Genomic DNA, 21,715 nt, shown 5'->3' on the forward strand with positions numbered 1-21,715 from the left:
ACCCCTAATGGGTAGTGAAGGACAACTATTTCAATACCTAGAAATCCTTTAAATGGATACAAAATAGGGTGCCCTGTCCACTCATGATGGATGGGAAACTTTTTTTCCTTCATATCCTGAATATTTAGGCTGAGAAGATGAGGGTGTGAGTGACCTAGGATGCCTTTGAATATGAATAAGGCTCATTAGCTTAAGATTTGACAGACAATTTTAGGAGGAATGTTGCCTAACAACAGCGCTGGTCAGTCTGAGCGAGGTCAGTAAAGTGAGGACGGCTTATCACTGATTCCGCCTCACTAACGGCATCGCTCACAGGCTCTTATCTGTCTGAGCTGTCAGAAACAAGGTCTGAACACATCTTTATCAGCCCTCCCCTCTACCACACTGGCTCCTGCTGATAGACTGCTGGATGTTTGTCTGTGTTTGTTGCAGGCAGACTCCATCTGGCACCGCTGTATTAATGCTCTTGAGTCCAGACATCGAGGCAGATGAATCACTGATGGCCTCATCACCAGCGGAGATACGTACTTTTAATCAAAAATCACATAATGGAAAACAGGAGGCAATTGCTGACTTTGGCTTGCCATACCTTGACATTTTCTGTCTTAGTTCATCAAAAGTGCATTTATTCGTTAACACTGTGGTGTTTAATTTCTAATTGAGTAAACGCCTTTTGTGATGTGTGCCAAGGTTGTGCGTTGCCATCAATTCTGTTTATTTTCAAGGAAGCAGCTGAAAAGTGTAGATTTTGGTTGTTTCAGGATTACATCACTTTACTGATGATGATGTTGTTGCATCAGACTATGAACACCCAACACATTCTCATCCAAGCTTGTCACATACTGCCACTTTGTCACGCCCCATTGGCGTCACTTTAGGTTTAGGCATCAAAACCATTTAGTTAGGATTAGGAAAAAAAACTACATCATTGGGCTTAAAACTGCTACGTTTTTAAAGTGAAAATGAAACTGATCGTTGTGAACACGGGACACGAACGAACAGCTGATTGTAACGTGAAAGTGAATCTTAACACATGGGACATAAACAGCGGTCTCCTGGATGAAAGCCTTGTGTTTGTTGGGCCCATCCACCTCCTTGTCTTTTTTGCTCTTTAAACTACGTCACCACAGTCACTCCCGGCGCACTTTCTCTGAGCGTTTAATATTGCCGCTGATGAGTTTACATTGAAGTTAACGGAAAGCCTGGTGCGTCTCATGCAGGTGCTAAAGGGTGCCTTGTGCGGCGGTATCATACGCCAATGGCCGTGAAAAAGCCTCTGTATTTGACACCCTGGGAATGAGAATAGGCTGGACCACCACCAGCAGTTTGAGAGTGAAGAAGTTTGGGTGAAATTCTGCAACTTCAAATCTTAGGCCTTTGTATGGCTTATAGGGGTGGGGAAAAAAATCAATTCACCTTTGTATAGCGATTTTTTTTATTTATAATTTCTTAATGTTTTTTTTTAATAAAAAATAAGTGATTCAACTTTTTCCCATGGTCCAGTGTTAAAACAAGTAAACAAAAATAGGTTGTGAACAAACTGTTGTTGAAGGAGTTCAACTACTTCAGGGTCTTCTAATGTGGGACGGGTAAAATGAAGTCTGAGATCAACAGGTGGATTGGTAAAGTCAGCCTGAAGGTGAAGCTTACCATTCTCTATGAACCCTCACTTATAGTCATGAATCTGGGTAGTGACCAAAAGAATGAGATCACTGAGCAAACCAAAAAGAGTTTACGTCATACGGTCAGAGGGTGGAAGGGGTCGTCTTTAGGGGCAGCGTTAGGAACTCATCTAGAAGAAGCTCCCAGTTGAACCAATGCTCCAGTTGAGATGTTTGGGCATCTGCTCAGGTTGCCTCCCGGATGCCTCCCTTGTGCAGGAATTCTGGACATGTCCAACTGGGAGAGTCACTGGGAAAGACCCACAACAGACTGGGATACAATTTCCAATTTTGCCTGGAATGCCTCAAGATCCTCCAAAAGGAGCTGGAGGTCATACGGAGTTAGGAAGATCTGCTTTTTGTCACTGTGCCCCTCATACTTGGAATATGCTTCAACAAAACTTTAAGTTGACCTTGTTAAGACAATTCCAAGGTTTAATTGCTAATCTTGTTGATCGTAACTGTCATTGCTTTTATTTTTTGTTGTTGTTTTAACTGATATAGTCAGGGATTATTCTTTTATTGCTATTTGATTTTAGTTGTGTTTCCATTTATTGTATGTATACCTCGGCACCATTGAAAATGTGTTTTCCGAGGTTTTAAGTATAATAAATGAGGACATGCTTGGGGGAAGGAAGGAAACCTGGAATACCTTACTTATCCTGTTGCCACCACGACTGGGAACCCAATAAGCATCAGAAAACTGCTGGATGAAAAAAAGTTGCATTTAATATTTGAAACAAAAAAGGCAATACTTTTATTTATTCTTATAGAAATATTGAATGATTAAGAGATGATTTTACGTCCAATACATTATAGCATTTTTGGAAAATAGAGTGGAATTGACATTTAGTAGTTGGACATTTTTTACAGTCTGATTGTGGATTTGGTTGTCATGAAGAAAACACATTCCTGTAATAGCAGGGATATGATGAGGTTTTTATTTCCACTGTTTGAATATTTACTTTGATCCAATGATAACTTCTTGTCTACACTACTTAAAAGAAAGTTGTGATGCTCCAGCTCCTGAAGCATCTCCTTCCATAGGTCAAGGCCACACAAGAAAAGTGATTTAACGCACAGGGAAAGTGAGAGAAACCACACCAGTGAGGAGGAGCAGGAGGGAGGAGGACTTAACAGGAGTGTGTTAATTTGTATTTGGAGTTGTGATGTCTGAGGGGAGGGCTGGATTAGAAAAGCGGTGGTCCGTAGAGAGACACGAGGAGTCACATTTCAGCTTTGCGAGGGCCCCTTGAGTCCGACTCACTGAAGCTGCCTTTGTTTGACTGGGAACCAGAGAGAGAGAGAGAGAGCGAGAGAGAGAGAGAGAGAGGAGGAGGAGAGTGAGTGCTTTTAGTTTGGAGTGAGTGAGAGAGAGAGTCAGAGTGAGCTCCATCTCTCTCTCTCTTACCAGGTCTATCACACATGAACAGGACAACTTTAGTTTGGATCTAAGCTTACCATCACTGAAGATGACTTCACGGTAAATGAAAGGCACTCTGTTTTCAGTGAAGAAGTTGTTTTAAGTCAACATTTAGTCAGTTTTCCAACTCTTTCCTTTCTGTCTTTATGCAGCATTCCTCCCTGGTTCTTTGGATTACTTCTACTCGTGCTCTGGTTCTGCTGCCGTCCCTCCTCTGCTCAGCTGTTGGACGGTATGTGCACTCTGTTTGTCTTGTTATTGCTGGTTCATGTGTTTTTGTTTTTCTTCTTGTGCTGTTGGGGAACTTTCTGCTGGCTCATGAGTTTTCAGCTGCTGAATATGAATGGGGAAACTGTTGCACTCTGGTCCTGGAAACTGAGCGTGTTACTCTGAGGCTCATGATGATATTACTTTGGGAAAGATGCTTACACAGCAACATTATTATTAGGAGATTATATGAATGTTGAGGTGACAGTTAAGGTCATTATGAACTTAAATATTTAATGTTATGTTGTTGCTGTAGTAATGTTGTAGCATACAAAATATTCAGAAAGGAAAGTCAAGTTATACAGTATATACACTACTTATTATTTCTATACTTAGTAGCACAGACACACATTTAATTCCCTCTGGTATGTTATTAAAGCAATATCATAGCAGTACCACTTTTTTACAATTTCCTCTTTCGCTGCAAATTATTTTTGGCTCTTTACTCACATGTAGATGCAGGGATGATGTATTTTTAGGCCAACCCGGAAGTTAGCATCGCCCTGGGTTCCCTCAACACAAAGCCAATGGGATTTTTCGATTGGGTTTTGCATTTTTGCAGGAATTAAACCCTTTAAGCAAGATGATATCCACAAATGAAAACCACTTTTATGATTTGCCAGAAGTAAAAAGCTAGCGTTAGGCTATAAACGAACTACACTACAACGAGGCTGTAAAGGCGGACGAGTTCGCGTGATGACGTTTAGTACCATCATTTAGCTACGAGTGGCATATTTACTGATGTATTTTATGTCGTAGAATAAAATGTTAAAATCTCTTCAGCTTGTGTTAACCACAGACCTTACTGTATTTCAGACTTCTAACTAAAAACCCATTGACTTCCAGACGAGGGAACCGGAAGTGAAAAACTCATTTCCAGGATTTAGGATTCATTCCTGCAGGACTCTATTGCAAAGATCATGAGAAAGTCTTAAGGGGTTTTGAGTCTGCGTTTTTCAGGGCATATTTACATTAGACACCCCATTTGATAAGATGAGTACATCCCATGGGACGCTTAATGTTGGATTGGACTGGGTCCAAAGTGACTATATAAAACACTGTTTATACTGGAAGTACAACAGTGTGGAGAGAAGGGCTGCCCCGTTTTAGTCGATTAGTTGACTAATCTGTCATTTTGGTCTTAGTCAACAAATATTTCTTTGGTCGATTACTCATTTTTGATGCTTTGTTCATGCTGAATGACTTATTTCCAACAGATTTATGAGAACATCTCTGGTAAACCCAAGATTTAAAGTGGTGCTTATGTAATATTCTTTGTGGAGAAACTCTGTTTTACAGATTTGCTGATAAAATCAACTATATCAAAATCGTATCAGTGTTAAGCTAAGTTCACGCTACACAACTTTCAAAGTCATCAGATCGCAGTACTGTTCACACAACACGACTTGCTGTCTTGTAATCGTGAGTCTTTAGTCGTTATGGTTTTCACACTACATGACTGATCGGAGACAAGGGGGGATGAGTTCTCCAAACTATGTTTTGTCACGAAAACAGACGCAAGAAATACACGGTAAATGATGTGATTCCATATGCGAAACACATTGCGGATGTTGCTGTTGGCACGTGTTTACAAATTAGCCTGTTTCCACCGGTTTCCAGACTCTTTTTTTTTTTACTATTTATTCCTCTAAGTGCAACAACAACTTTGCTCCGTGTTGCGAATGCAGCACATCCAGTAAGTTCCTGTTGTTACAGGCGACCACTCCTCCCCCAGGTTTCTCTTCGACCCGTGTCTCACGCTCTCATTGGCTGTTGCTTGTGACCGGAGTCCCTGACAGGTCCAGATATTTAGTGTGCTAGATATCTGGAATTAGTCTGCGAGGCATCGGCGAGCGTTGGCGAGCCTCTCGGCTCACGTCATTGAGCAGTTCACACATGACGCTAGAGCGCCAATGTGCGAGCGACTAGCCAATGCCGATTTGTCTCTGATCTGGGGCTTTTGTCAGGGAGCTCCAAAAACTGTCGGGGAGCAGAAAATCATGGCTAAAGTCGTGTAGCGTGAACTCGGCATTAGTCCATTAAGAATTTATTTGGAAGAGGACAGCCTTAGTGGAGAGTGAAACATGGCGTTCCCGAAACTCTTTGGAAACTGTGATCATTTTTTGGAACCATTGTTTTTAGATGGACTTGATGACTTCAGAGCCCATAAGGGAGGTACCTGCTGGCTTCTGTGCTGTGTGATGGTTTCAATTATATCTTGACTGATATGTTTCTCCTCAGAGCCCCTGTGTAGTGCTTTGCTGTCTTTGCAGACTGTTTTCACAGCTTAAATCTAGATTTTTTCCCATGATGAATGGATCAATCGGGACACTCCAACGTGGTCCCAATTAGTGCCGAACCAACTGCAGATTGGCTTTTCCATTGCAATTGGAAACAGGCAAAAACCTCACAACGTGCACATTGACAGACGGGCTCTGCAATCAGTAGCACTGCATAATAACTAATGTAGCGAGATGATGTAATGCTGCTTAGTTTTGAATGTGTGTTGGAAAGTGCTTGTCAGAGATGAAGGTCATTATGTCTGAGAGCTTCATTTTATTAGATCTCATCCCGGCCTTGAGACGGGCCAATATGCCATCACTGCTTCCGTCAGCGTGCTGGAATCCAGATTGGCATTTGCAGCCATGTGTGTGTGGATATCTTGACCTATGATTACCACACGGACCTCCATGTCACAAAGCAGCATTGTCTGTCTGGGCCCAGGCAAATAATTACGGGGGTCTTCTTTAGCTAAGGCTTAATTATCATAGTTTGACATTTTGAATTGAACACCACAAACCACTTTGCAATAAAACTCTGTCCCTAATTATGAGATGAAGTGAAATCTGAACTTGTAGAAGTGAATTTTGACTCAAAAGAAGTTGAAGAATGTTTGCAGAAGAACGTGACAATGGCTGTGTGTGAGGAGGCGGGTGGAGTTACTAAAGAAAAGTTTTTCAAGTGTGATTTCATGGTCCACTCTCCTCTACTGAAGATCCTGCAGAGACTGAATGAACCAGAGGCTCCACTGTCAGGCTGTTTGTGCGTTTGCCATATTCATAATCCTCTGCCATGATTCACTTTTTCAAGAGGGGAGAAAAAAGAAGTGTGTGTGTGTGCACACGCATGCTGGCCCAGAGAGAGAGAGAGAGAGAGAGCACCAGGGACAAATATTTCCAGCTGTAAATATTCTTGAAAACAGAGCTGTCGCCGTGGCAACATTCTCATCTCTGTGCACGATTGTTGAAATACAGCAGATATAATCAGTTTCCTTAATGTGAAATAGTGCTTGCTGCTTCTTTCAGCTGTGTCTGTGTGTTCTAATGTTTTTAGGTGGATGCAGCAGCAACTGAGAGCTGCCAGAACAAAATACAGAGCAGTGATCAGCAGTGTTTAGTGAGGGCTATGTTGACTTGGTTGTATATCTGAACACCTTAACAGATAGTGAATGGATTAATTAATTAATTTTGTTGTCTGACTAATCATACATATCTAGGCAGAATGAGAGAGTGATTAAATTAACTCAGTGGGCAACCTTGAGTTCTGAGAAGTGAAGCTAATGCGGAAGTGCCTTGTACTTCTTGCATTCTTTCTAACAGCCAGCAGGGGGCGACTCCTCTGGTTGCAAAAAGAAGTCAGATTGTATAGAAGTCTATGAGAAAATGACCCTACTTCTCACTTGATTTATTACCTCAGTAAACATTGTAAACATGAGTTTATGGTCTCAATCGCTAGTTTCAAGTCTTCTTCAATACAGCATGATGTTCATTTAGTAAATTATGGTCCCATTTAGAGTCAAATAGACCATAAAGCAGGGGATGCTTTAGGCGGGGCTACCTTTTTAACCCTTTCACAGTGTGTTTTCAGTTCATCAAAGTTAATTGTAATATTTTGTCTGCCTGAAAATGTTTTATTCAGCGTTCAGTTGTACTTAGCTCCACCCTCCCGTGTCACTTTTGGTTGCAAAAAAAACAAGATGGCGACCGCCAAATGCTGACCTTGAGGCTTCAAAACTGTAGTTTTTAGAGCACATAGCAATGGGTGACATCACAGTGACTATGTCCAATCTATGGGATAAATGCATGGATTTACGTATCAACAGATCTGTGAGATGTGTGTTAATAGTTAAATAATTGAATGCATGAATAAATGAATGAATGCAAGAAAGAAAAATGTGAGTGAGTGAATGGACAAATGCATCAACAGACCAATGAGTGAATTACTGAATGAGCAGATGAAAGGATGAATGGCTACATAGAGTAAATGATTAGATGCAAGACTGAAAAATTAAAAACAAATGTAATGAGCTAAATGAATGAATGACACATGTAATCAGTTGGTATGTAAGCAAATTAATGGAGGATCAAATATGTGTTCTCATTGCAGTGGAATAGCTTCACAAGATGTTCAAAACTACAAAAACAAGTAAACAAGCCAAAAACAGAGCATTAAAGTTGTTTGGTCCCAAGCTGTGAAAGGGTTCTTTGTTGTTCTATAGTTATGGTTTTCATTCTACAGAAGAAACATAGAAGAAGCATACTGTTTGGGTTATGTTTTGACTTTGGGTGTTACATGCTTTCAATCTATACTAATGAACAACATGTTGAATGCAGTATACAATGTGACATATTTAGCCTGGGGTGCTGTTCATTGTGCATGCGTTTACACACATGTACACTTGCATATACTACCACACCCACGGAGGATGCACATCTGCTGTACACATGGTAATTATTCACAAAATGATAATGTTTTTAATTATCTCAATGGAACAACGTGAGTGGCCGGGACACGGTTGGCTATTAGGGATAATGAATATGATGATGTGGCTGTTGATGCGCGTCTCGGAGAATGTGGTTATGATGATTAGATTGGGCCGGCGATGATGAGGAGGATAATGATCGTGAGGACGGGGGTGACAATGAGAATGAAGAAGATGATTATGATGTGAGTTCTTAGAGATCAGTGAAGTGTATGAAGGGTGTTGCTAGATGTTACCAAGCAGCAGGGTGAAGTATGACTTCAACAGATTCATTCATGGAAAGACGTTTGACCTCCTGATGAAGCTGTTTTGAATCAGTCTTGAGACACAGATTAGCTTCAAGTTCATTTGAAGAGTTTGCCTCCAAAACAAAGCAGATACATTGACTGTTGTATCTGACTTTAAGTTAAACAGAGTCTGGTCTACTATCAAAGGCAGGACTCGTTATTTTCTTCTTTTTATCTGTTGTTTGCTCAGAGAAGGTCAACTGAGTGTGTTTGCTCTTCTTTTACTCCCCCTTCAGCTCAAGTTTCTCAATTTTTCCTGTTGTTGTGGGGCTCAATTTACGGCAGGATTATGATCCTCCTGTCACAAACAAGCCAACCTCACCAACCTTTACATCACCACTACTAGTCCTGAACCAAGCCAGAAACTCATCTTAGCATCTAAACGTATTACTCGTGCAAAACCAGCTTAAACATTTTCGTTGTTTGCATGATCCTGTTTAAACCGATCTAAAATTAAAACCATAATAGCTAGAGCATTCAATCTTTTCCAGTGGAAAGCCAAGGCTTCTGTCTTTTGCATCATCACGTTGCGTCACGGGCGGTAAAAAACGTGCTGACAATGCACATTTTATGAAAAAACATCAGATTTTGGTATGTTTTTTTTATTTATGACACAATTTCAATACTTTTTGTGAATTATTAGGGTTCATTGACGTGCATAAACGTTTAGCTTTGGTTGTACAGATGTATGAAGAATTTGAAGATACTCCAAGAAATGATATAACAATAAGCAAAAATACCAATGTAGGCACTGGCGGACCATTTCTACTGCAGAGGTCAAAGGGTTAAAAATGTTCTGTAAAAATATAATATCTCTGTAGATTTATGAATGTGAGCTTTTTATACAAGCTGCTGAAATTGATCACAAAAATGTTTACAGTAGCTCAAATTATTTTGAATCACCTACTGTAGTAACTTGACACTGAATGAGTTGATGCATTGGTTCCACTTGTTTCTTGATTGATTAAATGTGGCTGCAAAATGTTGTGTTATTAAACAGTTTATAGCCAATCCATACATTACATTATTATATATACAAAAGCCTGTAACTGCATTTTTGATTTGAATGGAGGTGTTGGCGTGGCTGCTGCAGTGACTGTTCATTTCTGTTTCCAAATTCTGGAAGCCATTAGGAAAAAAGCTGATGTCTAAGCGTGCTAAGGATTTCTTTCCTGTGTCCAGACAAACGCTTAGGAGAAATTAACACATAAGCTTAGATGGCAGTTGTACAGAAATAGCATAAAGAGACTGTAAAACACCACAGGGAGGTTGAGACAGACAGAAGCTGTACCTGAAACCTGGCTTTCTAACTTAATTTTTTAACACAAATATTATAGATTTGTCAATGGAAGAAGGTAACGTGTGAAATAAAACCTTCCATTTGGTCTTGATTCCGACTTAACTTTACTTGGATGTAGGTCATCTGGACAGCAGCCCTGCTCAGAGGTAACATGTGAGGTTTTGATTAAAAGTGTAATTTCAACTCGAGCACAGTACGATTCTCAGCGCTGTCCAACGATGATTTCATGAATGAGCAAGAAAAAGCGCACACTTTTAAAGTCTGTGGCATTTTCTTGTAAATAAATGTCCAGTTAGTTTCCATCCACCACATGATGTAACACACAAGTGAGTCAGCTTGAACCTATCCGTGAAGGTTTTTACATTGTTTTGCTTGGAACACTTGATGCTAGGCAGGTCTTTCCTGAGGAAAACATCACAACAATGAGCACTGAGCGCGAAAAGCTGTCACCAATTAAAACAAACAATCAAAGGAGATCATGATTGCTCACTAAATGTTAAACAAGGCAAAAGTGGCCAGGTGTTTCTTCAACCAAGCAGATGTGTGTTTATACTCTGTATGTCAAATGTACAAGAGGTCTGTGAGTGTTATGAGGTAATGATATAAAAAATGTTTACATTTAAGACATTTGGCAGATGCTCACATGAAAAGTAATTAACTGTTGGATAGAAAACCATAACACTTAATCTATTCTCTCATTTTTTTATTATGCTGATGCTGTTATCTCATAGAGTAAGTGAGCTGTTTCAGTGTTTGGCTCAAGAACATTTTGGCAAGATAAATCAGAGGTGATCAGGACTTTTGGACCATTATTGGGGCGTTGGTGGGTAACACCTTTCCTTTTACAAAATAAAGTGCTCTCTAATCAGTTCGACTCAGAGTAGGCCAGCCAGGCTATAGAGCTTAGCTGAAAACTATTTGTCCATTTTATCTGCCTTTACCAGAGACAAAAAAGCACCATCATCCCTTGTCATCAAACAGTAAAAACAGTGAAAGTTAAACAGAAAATATCTCAGGAGTTGGCTAGGGATGTCACGAGAACCGAAGCTATGTTACCAAGTCGATGCTAAAATTCTGAAAACACGGTAGTAAAGACGGTACTCGTTTTTCTACAGTATCTTAGGTAACGTAGATATCGTCAGGGCTTGAGACGGAGACGATAGAAAATGTATTTGGGTCGCAGTAAACTCAACGCATACAAGGGATAATTCTACATTATGAACAACAAATCCATATTGAAATCAGCAGGGCAAGAGCTAGTTAACATTAGCTGTTAGCTCTGTGAAGGACTGTGCTGCTTAACATCATTGATTTACATTATGATGTGTTCAGGCTCTACTCAGCAAAATTATTTGTATTTGCCGAAGGTACATTCTTACATTATGATGTGTTTAAATGTAATCTTGTAAAATGTAGTTTATGGCGAGAATTCACAGCAATATAAAATAGATAACAGAGAGGGAATTATGACCTGTTTAACTTCTTAACATAAACCAATATGCAAACGGTAATGAAGAAGTGTATGTTGGGGTAAATGTTTTTCAAAAACATTGGGTATTGAGAATCATGGAATTTTACTGGTATTGGTATTGACTACTAAATGTCTGGTATCGTGACATCCCTAGTAGACAGTTGATATCTTGGTTATAAAGTCCTTTAAACTCTAAACATTCAAAACCACAAGTCTCCAAAATTTAAACAGAGTTCTAATTATATCCTCTCTCAATTAACTGTATTTATATCTGTTTGTTTGTTCTTAGGATAGTGACACAAGCCATTCTTGTGGCCGTTTAAACTTCCATGTGTCAGCAATCTTAAACTGATTCAAGATGTACTGCAGGTTGTGTGTGTTGCACATTTCTCTGCATCCCAGATTATTCCTGTTTACGTCCAATATGACAGCTGGTATCATCTTCTTCTGGCTCCTGATTCACTCCTAATTGATGCAGTTTGTTGTTTTGGTGACTTCCTCCCAGTAATGATTTTTTTTACTCATTGATATGTGACCTTGATTTACTTATTTATGTTTACTCTTTTTGATGAAGAAATGCGATAATGTCAGAAGGAAACAGGAGACAGTGTAAAAGCAGTAAAAAAGGCATCACTGTCACATTAATTTGTGTTATTCTGCTGACTAAACACTTTGAGGAAAGCTGCTCCACAGTCTCCGGGCCAAGATGGTTGTATCTGCAAATGATCTGAAAGAAACCTCAAACCAAAAACATGTGCGTTATCCTGGAGGGTAAACAGGAATAGCTAAATTTGTCCTGGACAAAACAAGTCCCTATTTTGAGTCGTGGACACAGATAGTGTTGGATGAGATACGTGGCTTTCTTCAAGGCATGGAACCAACTGACAAACACAGGGTGTGTTCAGAATAGGATGGATTCTGAGTGGGAGTCTTAAGGTGTGACGCCAAGTGTCACTTTGACCTCCGTCCTTTGTACTCTTCTAGTTTATTGCTGTCTGTCCTATTTTAGTTAATGACCTCCTTTAGTGGGACATTTTCATGGTGTATTTTTAACAATTTGGACATCTTGAGATAACATATCTTTGCTAATCCTCTGATAAATCCATCCTTATCTCAACATCAGTCATCACTCATTAAATCAAAGCTTTGGCCATCAGAGAGCTTTTATTACAAATGTCCTGAACTCTTTGTTTGATTTGGCCTTCTATTTTCTTCCCCTGGCTTTTATTTTAATGTTGGACAGAACAACACTTTGACTCGTGTCTTTCTGCCGTTTTTGTTTATGCTGTCTTTCCATGTGAAGTTTTAATTCCAAATCTATATATAAGTATCTAACTTTATGTTGTGGTATATCTATCCGTTAAGTTTTCTGCTTGGTATCACCTTTTATACATGGACATGGTTATGATATAATGGGCTCCTGGGTACGGATACCTTAAAGTTCCCCCTTAAGGCTTTTACACACCGGGGGCGTGACGAATAAACAACACAAAAATGCAAAATACTTGCCTACGTTGAATATTTTGCCTGAAGACTATCCATAAAGGCAGAGATGCGAATTTGCGACAGTTGCAATACTTTATTTTTACTCACTGTAAAAGGTTTGAATAGATTTGTGCAGGCAGAGGACCAACTACTGGGATCCTATTGACCAAGAGCAGCGTCTGGTAGTCTGTCTGAGCTATAAACTACTGTAAGCTATTTTAGTTTCCTTTTAGGTCAGGGTGAATTTGCCTCTGGTAAACAGTGTATATGTCTAGGGCTCTTATTGTGAAAGGTAAGAACAGAAGGAGTGGATCTGGTCTGCGCTGACTCTGTCAAGGTTGAAAGGAGTAATAAAGTTTGCCATCTTGATTTTGGACTACGAAGCCTCCGTGTTGTTGTACACTACAGTGCATGTATTGAATATGTCCATTCCGCGCGTGATTGGTTGAGGCCACTATGCGCAGTGCGAAAGCTCAGAAAAACCTTGTTCCAAAAAAAATTTACGCTTTTTTGCTGCATAATATTTACATTTTGTGTGAAATTACTCATGACAAAAACAAGAGTTAAAAAAATAATTGATGTGGGAATTAATTGCACGAAAAAAACGCCCCTAGTGTGTAAAGGCCTTTACCGTGGTCAAGTGATCAGGGCCCATATTGCATGGTTACAATACAGAACCAAAACTGAGCACACATAAAACCTGAGGGACCAACGCTCCCTGTGAAGTAGTCATGACGGCTTCATTCTTGTGAGTGAATGTTCTTCCTTCATTTTTTGGGGGGATTAACCATGATGTGCATCAACGCATAGGTCAAAGGTCAAGCTCCCTTGTTTCTCAACTCTGCAGCAGACGTTGTGATTGGGTGCGTTTAGAGCTATAAAGCATAGAGGAGCAGGCCTGTGACCAGAGGATGGTAAATCATAAGTTCCAGACCAGCTGGGAAAAGTGAAAGAGAAGCACTTTATATCCCATCAGCATCCACTGATGAAGTTCTCTTGAGCAAGGCTGCCATTAGCTCATGTAGAGCTGCTCAATGGCTAATAGTAGACTGTGGCTGTTGGCGGTTTAAGTGAGTGCAACAAGTGTGACGCAGGATGAAAAGAAAATTCCTCTCTGTAGCTGAGTGTTGGAACATTACAGCACATAAACATGGTTACAGCTGTAAAGGGCATGGTTGTGACTGAACCACAGTACATCCTGTGTACCATGAGGACATTTCACTGAGTCAAACGATATAACATATGAGTTTTCCTGCATACTTTTAGGAAATAGCGCGCTCATACTGTACATTGCCGTCAGAAAGGGATTAGAGGTGCATCATAACTGCAATTCACGTTAATGTAAAGTGGTCTGAATTAGCATGTTTATTTTTCTGGGAGCGGCCGGCTTCCTGCCTTTTTGCACCACAGAATCCCGATGGGCGAAAATATGGAATTTTCTAACAGTCTGGAAAGTGTCCGTCAGGCCGGAAAGACAGAGTTGAAACAAGCAGGTGTCTGTTCAGCTGTGTGGAGACCACAGAGGGAGAGGACATGTCCTGTCACACAGCAACGGAGCATCTGAGTGTCCAATGAGGTCATGGAGTGCAGAGACGCTGTGTGAGGCTCTAACACATGCATGTTAGAAATTAGGATCTCAGTGTTCCTAATTTACTTGTTAAATTAATATTGATAATAATGTGAAATACATGCATGTATGGACAAAGATGTATGCAGCACATTTCTACTTGTGTGTCTGTGTTTGCGCTGCGGGAGGAGGGCTCCTCTAATGACAGAGCAGTCGTCAGTGGGAACAGATTTATGAACGCTTCCTTTTCCACTCTGAAATATCACCTTTACCCTCCTTTTGCTCACTGATCTCTGCTTGTTTGATCAGTCTGTTGCAGGATGTTGGTGTTGAAGATAAGGATGTTTTTCTCCCTGTATAGTCTATTGCTACTTGACTAAAGGTGACACTTTATTTCAGGTCAGGTCATATATTTTTAGAAGTCAAGCTAATCATCCACAAAAACACTACTAGGAGCATCGTAGCAATTCAAATTCTTTAGTTTAATGTTTATCATCCCAGCCAAAAGTGTGTGGACATTTAAATATTACACCCAAACGTAACTGTTGAACATCTCATTCCAAAACCATATGTGCTCCTATAATTGACTCCACTTTTGTTGGAAGGTTTTCTGCAAGATTTTGAAACCTGGCTGCAAGTATTGGCTCCCGTTCAGCCATAAGAGCATTAATGAGGCAGACCACTTATATTGGGTGATAAGGCCTGGCTCGCAGTCAGAATTCCAGGTCATGCCAAATGTGTTTGATGGTGTTGCTGCCAGGGCTCAGTCCAGTTCTTCCACACCAAATTGCCCAAAATATCTTTATATGATGTAGGATCAAGGTTAAAGGTAGGGTCGGTAGTGTTGTTCAAATACATTTTACGTTATATTAACTAAAATTCTCATTATCAAATATGCTATCCTGGGTTCATGTTTAAACTGGGTCAAAATAATGTATCTGTGCTCACACTTGACAGTCCTCCTCAAGGTTACAGCAGGTCACAGCTCAGCACTGGTATGTTGTCCAAACCTTGACCCTTCATGGCTCTGGTTTTGTCTCCTGTCTGGCTGATCGATCACTTCTGGTCATGAGCAAACAAAGTAAGACTTCAAAGAAAGTCTTGAGTTTAAACTTTTCACCACAGAAACTCAAACTTTGTATCTTCTGTTTAACTTTTTTTGTGTTTTTTTCCATAGTTGGAACATGTTTACCCAGTCTGAGGACCACCTGCTTGATTCCTATTGGAAAAATCACTTGCTTGTATGATTTAAGTCTTTCTGGTGAACTTAATTGTTACTCCTGAGGGATGGGCGTTTTGCTTTGGCAGCTTGACGTATGATGAAGGGAGAGATCAATACCGCGATGGCTTGTAAAGAGTGACAGAGACATTCTCTGAAGAGCGTCTGTAGTGAGGGACCTGATTGCGTCTCAGTGGGAGGCGGGATTAGTGGTGGTGTTGTTGGTGGTTTTGTGGCGTGTGTGTCCTCGTGTGTCTCCCTGTGTGTGTCCCTGTGTGTGTGCGCTCAGCTGGTCTGCAGCTGCGTTGTTTTTGAGCACACTGTCGACCCACTTCCTGAGAAACCCACTACGGATCTAATTAATGGTTTGGTTTTAGTTTATTGTGTCACCACTGCTGGCGAGTAAACATCAACAAACATCTGCCATGTGCCTTTCTTGCCTTTCTATCTTTTCTTTCTGTTTAATTACTCTTTGTATACCTCCCTTCATGTTTCGTAGCCTTATTCTATCCTTTTTCTGTTTATTTTTCTCATATTTCGTCATTAATCATCTGTCTCTCTTCTCATCCTCTCATCTATTCAATCTCTTTCTTTCTTATTTATTGGACCATTCACTTTCTTTGCTTGTAACCTCCTCACAGTTCTGAAAAAGCTGTGTGCTCTTGATTCTACTGTGTGTTTGTTTATCGTAAGTACAGTGCTCGAAGTGGGACGGTACTCACCAAGATTCATAATGGCGCAATGCCAGCATTTTTGCACTGCGCCTCATAAACCGTACAAACATAAAAACTATGTGGAGAGAATCTGGACGAGGAAAGGGGTGTTAGAACAAGGGTGCTGTAATTTATCGATACAATGTTCACGTCCTTTTTGTAAAATAATTAGTGAACTGTTCGTCATAACTTTTTTTAAATTGTGAACAAATATAATTAATGACACGTAATTGATAATATTTCTGAATCTGCTCTTTTGGTTTATAGAATATGATTTTTAATTAAATTAAATTAAATTAAATTAATTAAATGTTCAGACGAAGGCTGTGATAAATAATAAAAATAATTTAATTAGTAATAATAATGGTTCAAAATGATGTAAAATTGCATATTTTTAAGCCAAAAATCTTCAAATTTTCTTGGGAGAGTTCCCCTAAACCTAATATCTCCTAGTATATTTTTGCAATAGACATGCTATAATATATTATAGAGCAATGCTACAAATAACACAGGAAAGCACTTTAAGTATTAACACTATATACAAAAACTCCACCTTAACCTTATAATGTTCCAGTTGTTATATTATTGGAGTATTATAGGCCTACTATAGAAGATGCATAGCCCATATATAATAATATAGCAACAAAACCACAGCTGATTATGACTGACACAGTACATGTGAATCAGGGGAATACCGGCACTTATATTTTTCCACTTCAAGCACTGCCTAAGTACGTGCAAATCCGTCAGTTTCTCACCTTGGTTTGCGGTTAGCTCGTTGCTGCAGTTTCTGCTGTTGGCCTCTCATTAGCACTACCAGTTGTTATGTTTGTGCGTGTCGTAGACTCCTTCACTTCCACCACTCCACAACCAGAAATATGTGGCACATTTCTCCATCAAAAAAAGAAAGAAAGAAGCCTTCAGAGGTGGTAAATGTGCCTTTTCTTTTATTAGCTCATTACTGTCTTTCCCTTCATTTTGCCCTTCTCCTACAGTCTAAGAGGATAGACCAATAAAGACAGAATATATAGATTCTTTCTCATTAGGGTTGTGGCATCTAATTTTTGAGTTCACACCATTTGCAGCGCTGTTGACGCTTGTAATTTGTTGAATTTAGTTGCACCATTGCCGCGGTTGTTGCGATAGTTTGAGCAAATTGAGATTCGCCGCAACACATTGCACACAAATGCAGATTCAACAGACTTTTTGCGAGCTGTTTAGGATGGATTCAAGAAGGCTGCAAACATCAGCTCAAGTGTGTGTGGTCACAGAGATGAAGTCAAACATTTAGTGACTGGTTTCCTCACTTGTTGCAGCTCTGAAGTGGTGGACTTAATCATTTCATATGGCACTGGTTGATATGTGTTGGAATATGGAATGTGTGTTTTTCTGGTATCCAGCATCGTCACGTAATGGCGAGTCCCAAAATGTTGAGGTCTCTGTAATTATACTTGTCAATGGTCTGCAATAAAAAAGAAAAAACTCAAAATGGTCAAAACAGTTCACCAGAATTTCCCAAAGGGATCCTAAATATCCATCCAAACAGCTTCAATGTGTACAGTATGAGACAAGCGTTTTGGGTGTATTTCATTTCTCTGCTTTCTTTCATCATTGCCAAAGCTGGATTTCAGCCTGTTGTACAGTGCTGCTTTCATTGAATCTGAAACACTTCTAATGAGCAAAAGTGGCCAGAGATGTGACTTTGATTATTTTCCCTCAATGTGATCTAAAAAGTAAAGAGTTAACAAAAAGATTGCAGCTATATGAATGTGTTTTAACTGTATTTTCTTAATGTTTGAGGTAAAATCATGTTGGTCCAGTTCTATTGAGTCTTTACTTTCTAAAGAAAGAAAGTTTCACATTTGGTAGCTGCCCAATTTAGAATGAGGACCAGGATTGTGTACTAAAGTTGACAAGCAAAGCAGTGCAGCCGTAATCAGCCATGTTCGGCAGTTCAGTGGAAGAAATATCATCAAGCTGCCATTGTCTTTTCAAACACTTGTTGAGTAACCCAATCAACACGTGCTTGAGAAAATCAATATGGTTGATTGGGTGTGAACAGCAAGTCTTTGTAGCTCAAGTGACATTTTTCTTGCTTTGTCATGCGGCACATTCAAGTTTCTGTTAGTAATCATCAGTTAGAAAAACAAATGTGCTCAGAAACATGAAATTCAGTCATTGATTCCAAGAAATGGAAAATTTTGGGATGAACTTCAAAAAATGAAACCAATTATGTAGCTACAAAGCATTTTCAACAAAAAAACACACCCAAGAGAAAATTGTTCAAAATGAATTGTTAGTTTGTGACAAACATTGCTGGTCACTAATGATCGCAAGCATGACTTTAAACAACCAGTCTCATAAGAGTAAACGGAGGATTTCTGAAAGCCAATTCTTAAAAAAAAAAATAGCAACTTCAACATAATAAACCTGTCCAATCATTTAATTCAGCATTCGACAGTTGTGAGTACTAACAATATTCATATTCGTCGTTCATGTTCGTTATGATATGATTATGTTTGTAATGATAATAGTGGGGGAGTGGCTTTGGAGGGAGGCCTGAAGCGGCGTACTGTCAGTGTTGTCGACTTTCTCGCTAGATTTATGGATAATGCTGCTAGCTACTTTCATTGAAAAAGAGTATGACTCGAAGTGTACTCTTAGTTTCTCAAGATTGCCCACCCTGCTTTTAAGATATTTGCTAACTCTGTAGTAGCATTTGAGGTTATATGAAGAATTAAGATTTCTAGTGGCTGAAACCTTCAAATCATAGAAATAGAACATGAGTAGAACTTACATTCCCATTCAAATCAACGTAACAGGATGGTCAGAGCGTACCTTTGCCATTTACTCAAATGACAATATCTGTTCTACTCCTTTTCTATTCCAATACTTCAAATATTATTCTAGGACGAGTGCAAAGACTTCTTCTTCTTCTTCTTCTTCTTCTTCTTCTTCTTCTTCTTCTTCTTCTTTTTCTTCGCCTTGGTTGAACAATGCTGTCATCGGTCCATCCATCAGGCTCCTAAAGCCTTCAGCAGCCTCTTTTGACCAGATTAGAATCATTTTCCAAAAAGCTTTCAAATTTGAGACTTAATTCAACACCTATTAAGCCCCTGAAAACAGTCTTGATGTTTTTATTACACGTTACCGGAAATGTCTGGTCATCAAGTGTATAATTTTGTCAGCCATTTAGATTAACAAGGAACAAAACTAAGATTTACTGGAATCAAGAGATTAGTTATCCACATTTTTGTAACCCCAAGAAGAACATTTTAATGGCCTCAAGAAAAACAGATCCGTTCTCCAACCTCCCACAGACATTAGAGCAAAAGTCAGCCCTCCAAAGAATGCCATTTCCTCGCTGTTTCACCATCTTTTTTTTCCAGTTAAGTCAGCGAGCCCTGAGTCATGGCGACACTATCAAACAGGGGGATTTAGAAACTAGAATGGACATAACCAGCTGAATATTTTTCTGTTTATTTGCTATAAGTGGTGGTAAGAAGTAATTTGCCTTCCCAAACAGCTACTTCCCTCGTGGTTCAGTGACATAGTACCCATAACAAAGTGAATGAAACTTGGCAATGTGGGGGAGCTGTAGGCAGTAGCTTTAACGGAAAAACACGGTGGTTAGAAGCATGTATCTGGCAAGCACAGCCTGAGATTAACTGCAGTCAAATGCTGGTAAATTCTGTCTGTGGTTTGTCTGGCGAACATGGAGGTTTCTCTGGAGGGGAGATACAGTTTTAAACTAGTCAATTCTATTGTGTTTTATTCTTTAATCCATCACAGCTGGACAATTTCCTTTTTTGGCGTCCTTGATTGTTATAATCCGGTAGTTTTCTGCTCTGATATCTTCTCATATCATGTAAAAGGCCTCCTCCATCCACGTATGCATGTAATCATGCAAAATCTTGAACTTTTACAAAGGCTGGTACTGTATTGTATTGGTAAATCGATGTACAGTCTAGTTCTATGATAGATTGAGAACAAAAAGCACAACTTCCCAAAGTCCCTGCTCACAAATCAACTCCTAAATCAGCTTGCAGCTCTCAATAAAAGGTCTCGTCTTTCCATTTGAACAATGCCCTGTACGTATATCGCCTCATCAGCAAACTCTAACAGCTTAGTCAAACCTGGAAACGTGGCCAAGGGGGAAGAAAACCAATTTAATGTGAGGTTGCGGTTGCCTGAGGAGACTTCAGCCTTCTGTAGGCAACCCCAGATTTGATAACTCTCCCACTGGCAGCAGATACGAAACATGAACTCTGGCCCAATTTCCTCTCAGCAAATAACGCCAACTGGGGAATCACTTTGCTTTTAATGCGTTATTGAACATAAACCTGACTCCAATTTTGACAGAAGTTTTTATATTTTGTTTTTATATTTTCCTTTTTCTTCTTGTGGGTTATCTGAACACAACAGAGTCAGACGTGTAAGCTGAAATGTTTCAGATGAACTCAACACCTGTGGAGTGGGGGAATCACTGCCAGAGTTTGTTGCAGTTAAAGTCACCTTTTGTCAGCCAGAGCCACTGAGAGGAAGCACTTTTCTCTTGTTGGTTGTGGGAAACCAGAAAGAAACCTCAGACGTGGGTCAGTTTTCCCTCAGGATTTTGTGGTCAGGCATTTTAACCCGAGAAACACAGGATCTGTGGTTTAAAAAGACAGGACACTTAAATACAAGTTAAGATATAGAGAGTTATTTAAAAACGTGTTGGGTCCATTAATTCTGAATGACTGTGTTGCTGTTGCTTAGCGTTTTAATGGCCAAATGGAAACGTCACATGCATTTTAGCAGTTAACTCCGTAACAGTTTCCTTCCATCCTTCCTTTTCCTCATCTCACTTCCAAAGACATGTTTTCAATGGCGAGATTGTAAACGTGACAGCTCACCCCTGGCCCAATCTGAAGTCTGCTGAGGGGCTTCAAGGCCTTCCAGTGAAGTTTCCAACAGATGATGCAATGTACATGTAATGGTCTGGAACAAGAAGAGGGGGGGCCGGCGGTACTGTATCATTGTTATTACTATTAGTACAGCCTTGGCTCGTCTTGTGACCCTGGAGCTCTGGAGTGGAGGGTAACATGGTGTTTGTTGGGGTTATACTGAGGTCTTCTCTAGTTTATGATAGGAAAAGGATTGTGGTTTCAGGAACGTGTTTCTTCCATGTTCGTTCAGCAGCAGCAGTCAACTATAGCTTTTTAAAAATCTAGAAAATATGAGTTATATGCACCCAAAAAAGGTTGTGCACTCAATTCAAGTGTAACCAACTATAGTGCAGATTACATTCACTGGAGTTCTCACCAACTAGAATCACATTGCAGACAGTGATGCTCAGTCCAGTTTGGTTTGTTAGGTTTGCCCAACCTCTAAGCACGAGTAACTGATGGCTATAAGATGTCAACATCTGTCTTTTTTTAGCATAAAACCGTACATTTTGAGAATGTTTCTTGTAGATACTTTGGATAGCATTCTCACTCATAACAAATTCAGGATCAGAACCTGCTTTCAGGCAGTTTAGTTAAATAAGACCTATTATGCTCCTTTAGTGTGTTATATT

At 39.7% G+C, this 21,715-nt stretch overlaps 1 protein-coding gene across 1 annotated transcript in view; it reads left to right on the top strand.

The window, feature by feature from the left end:
* The first annotated feature begins 2,868 nt into the window (after positions 1-2,868).
* LOC119480680 (collagen alpha-1(XVIII) chain-like) overlaps positions 2,869-21,715 on the top strand; it is a 69,963-nt gene continuing 51,116 nt past the window's right edge. Inside the window, exons 1-2 of the mRNA XM_037757186.1 lie at positions 2,869-3,144; positions 3,237-3,316. Of these exons, the coding sequence (XP_037613114.1) occupies positions 3,134-3,144; positions 3,237-3,316 (91 nt within the window). The 5' untranslated portion in view covers positions 2,869-3,133. The remainder of the gene's footprint in view (positions 3,145-3,236; positions 3,317-21,715) is intronic.

The sequence above is a fragment of the Sebastes umbrosus genome, chromosome 21 (genome assembly GCF_015220745.1).
Source record: "Sebastes umbrosus isolate fSebUmb1 chromosome 21, fSebUmb1.pri, whole genome shotgun sequence".
Lineage (NCBI taxonomy): Eukaryota > Metazoa > Chordata > Actinopteri > Perciformes > Sebastidae > Sebastes > Sebastes umbrosus.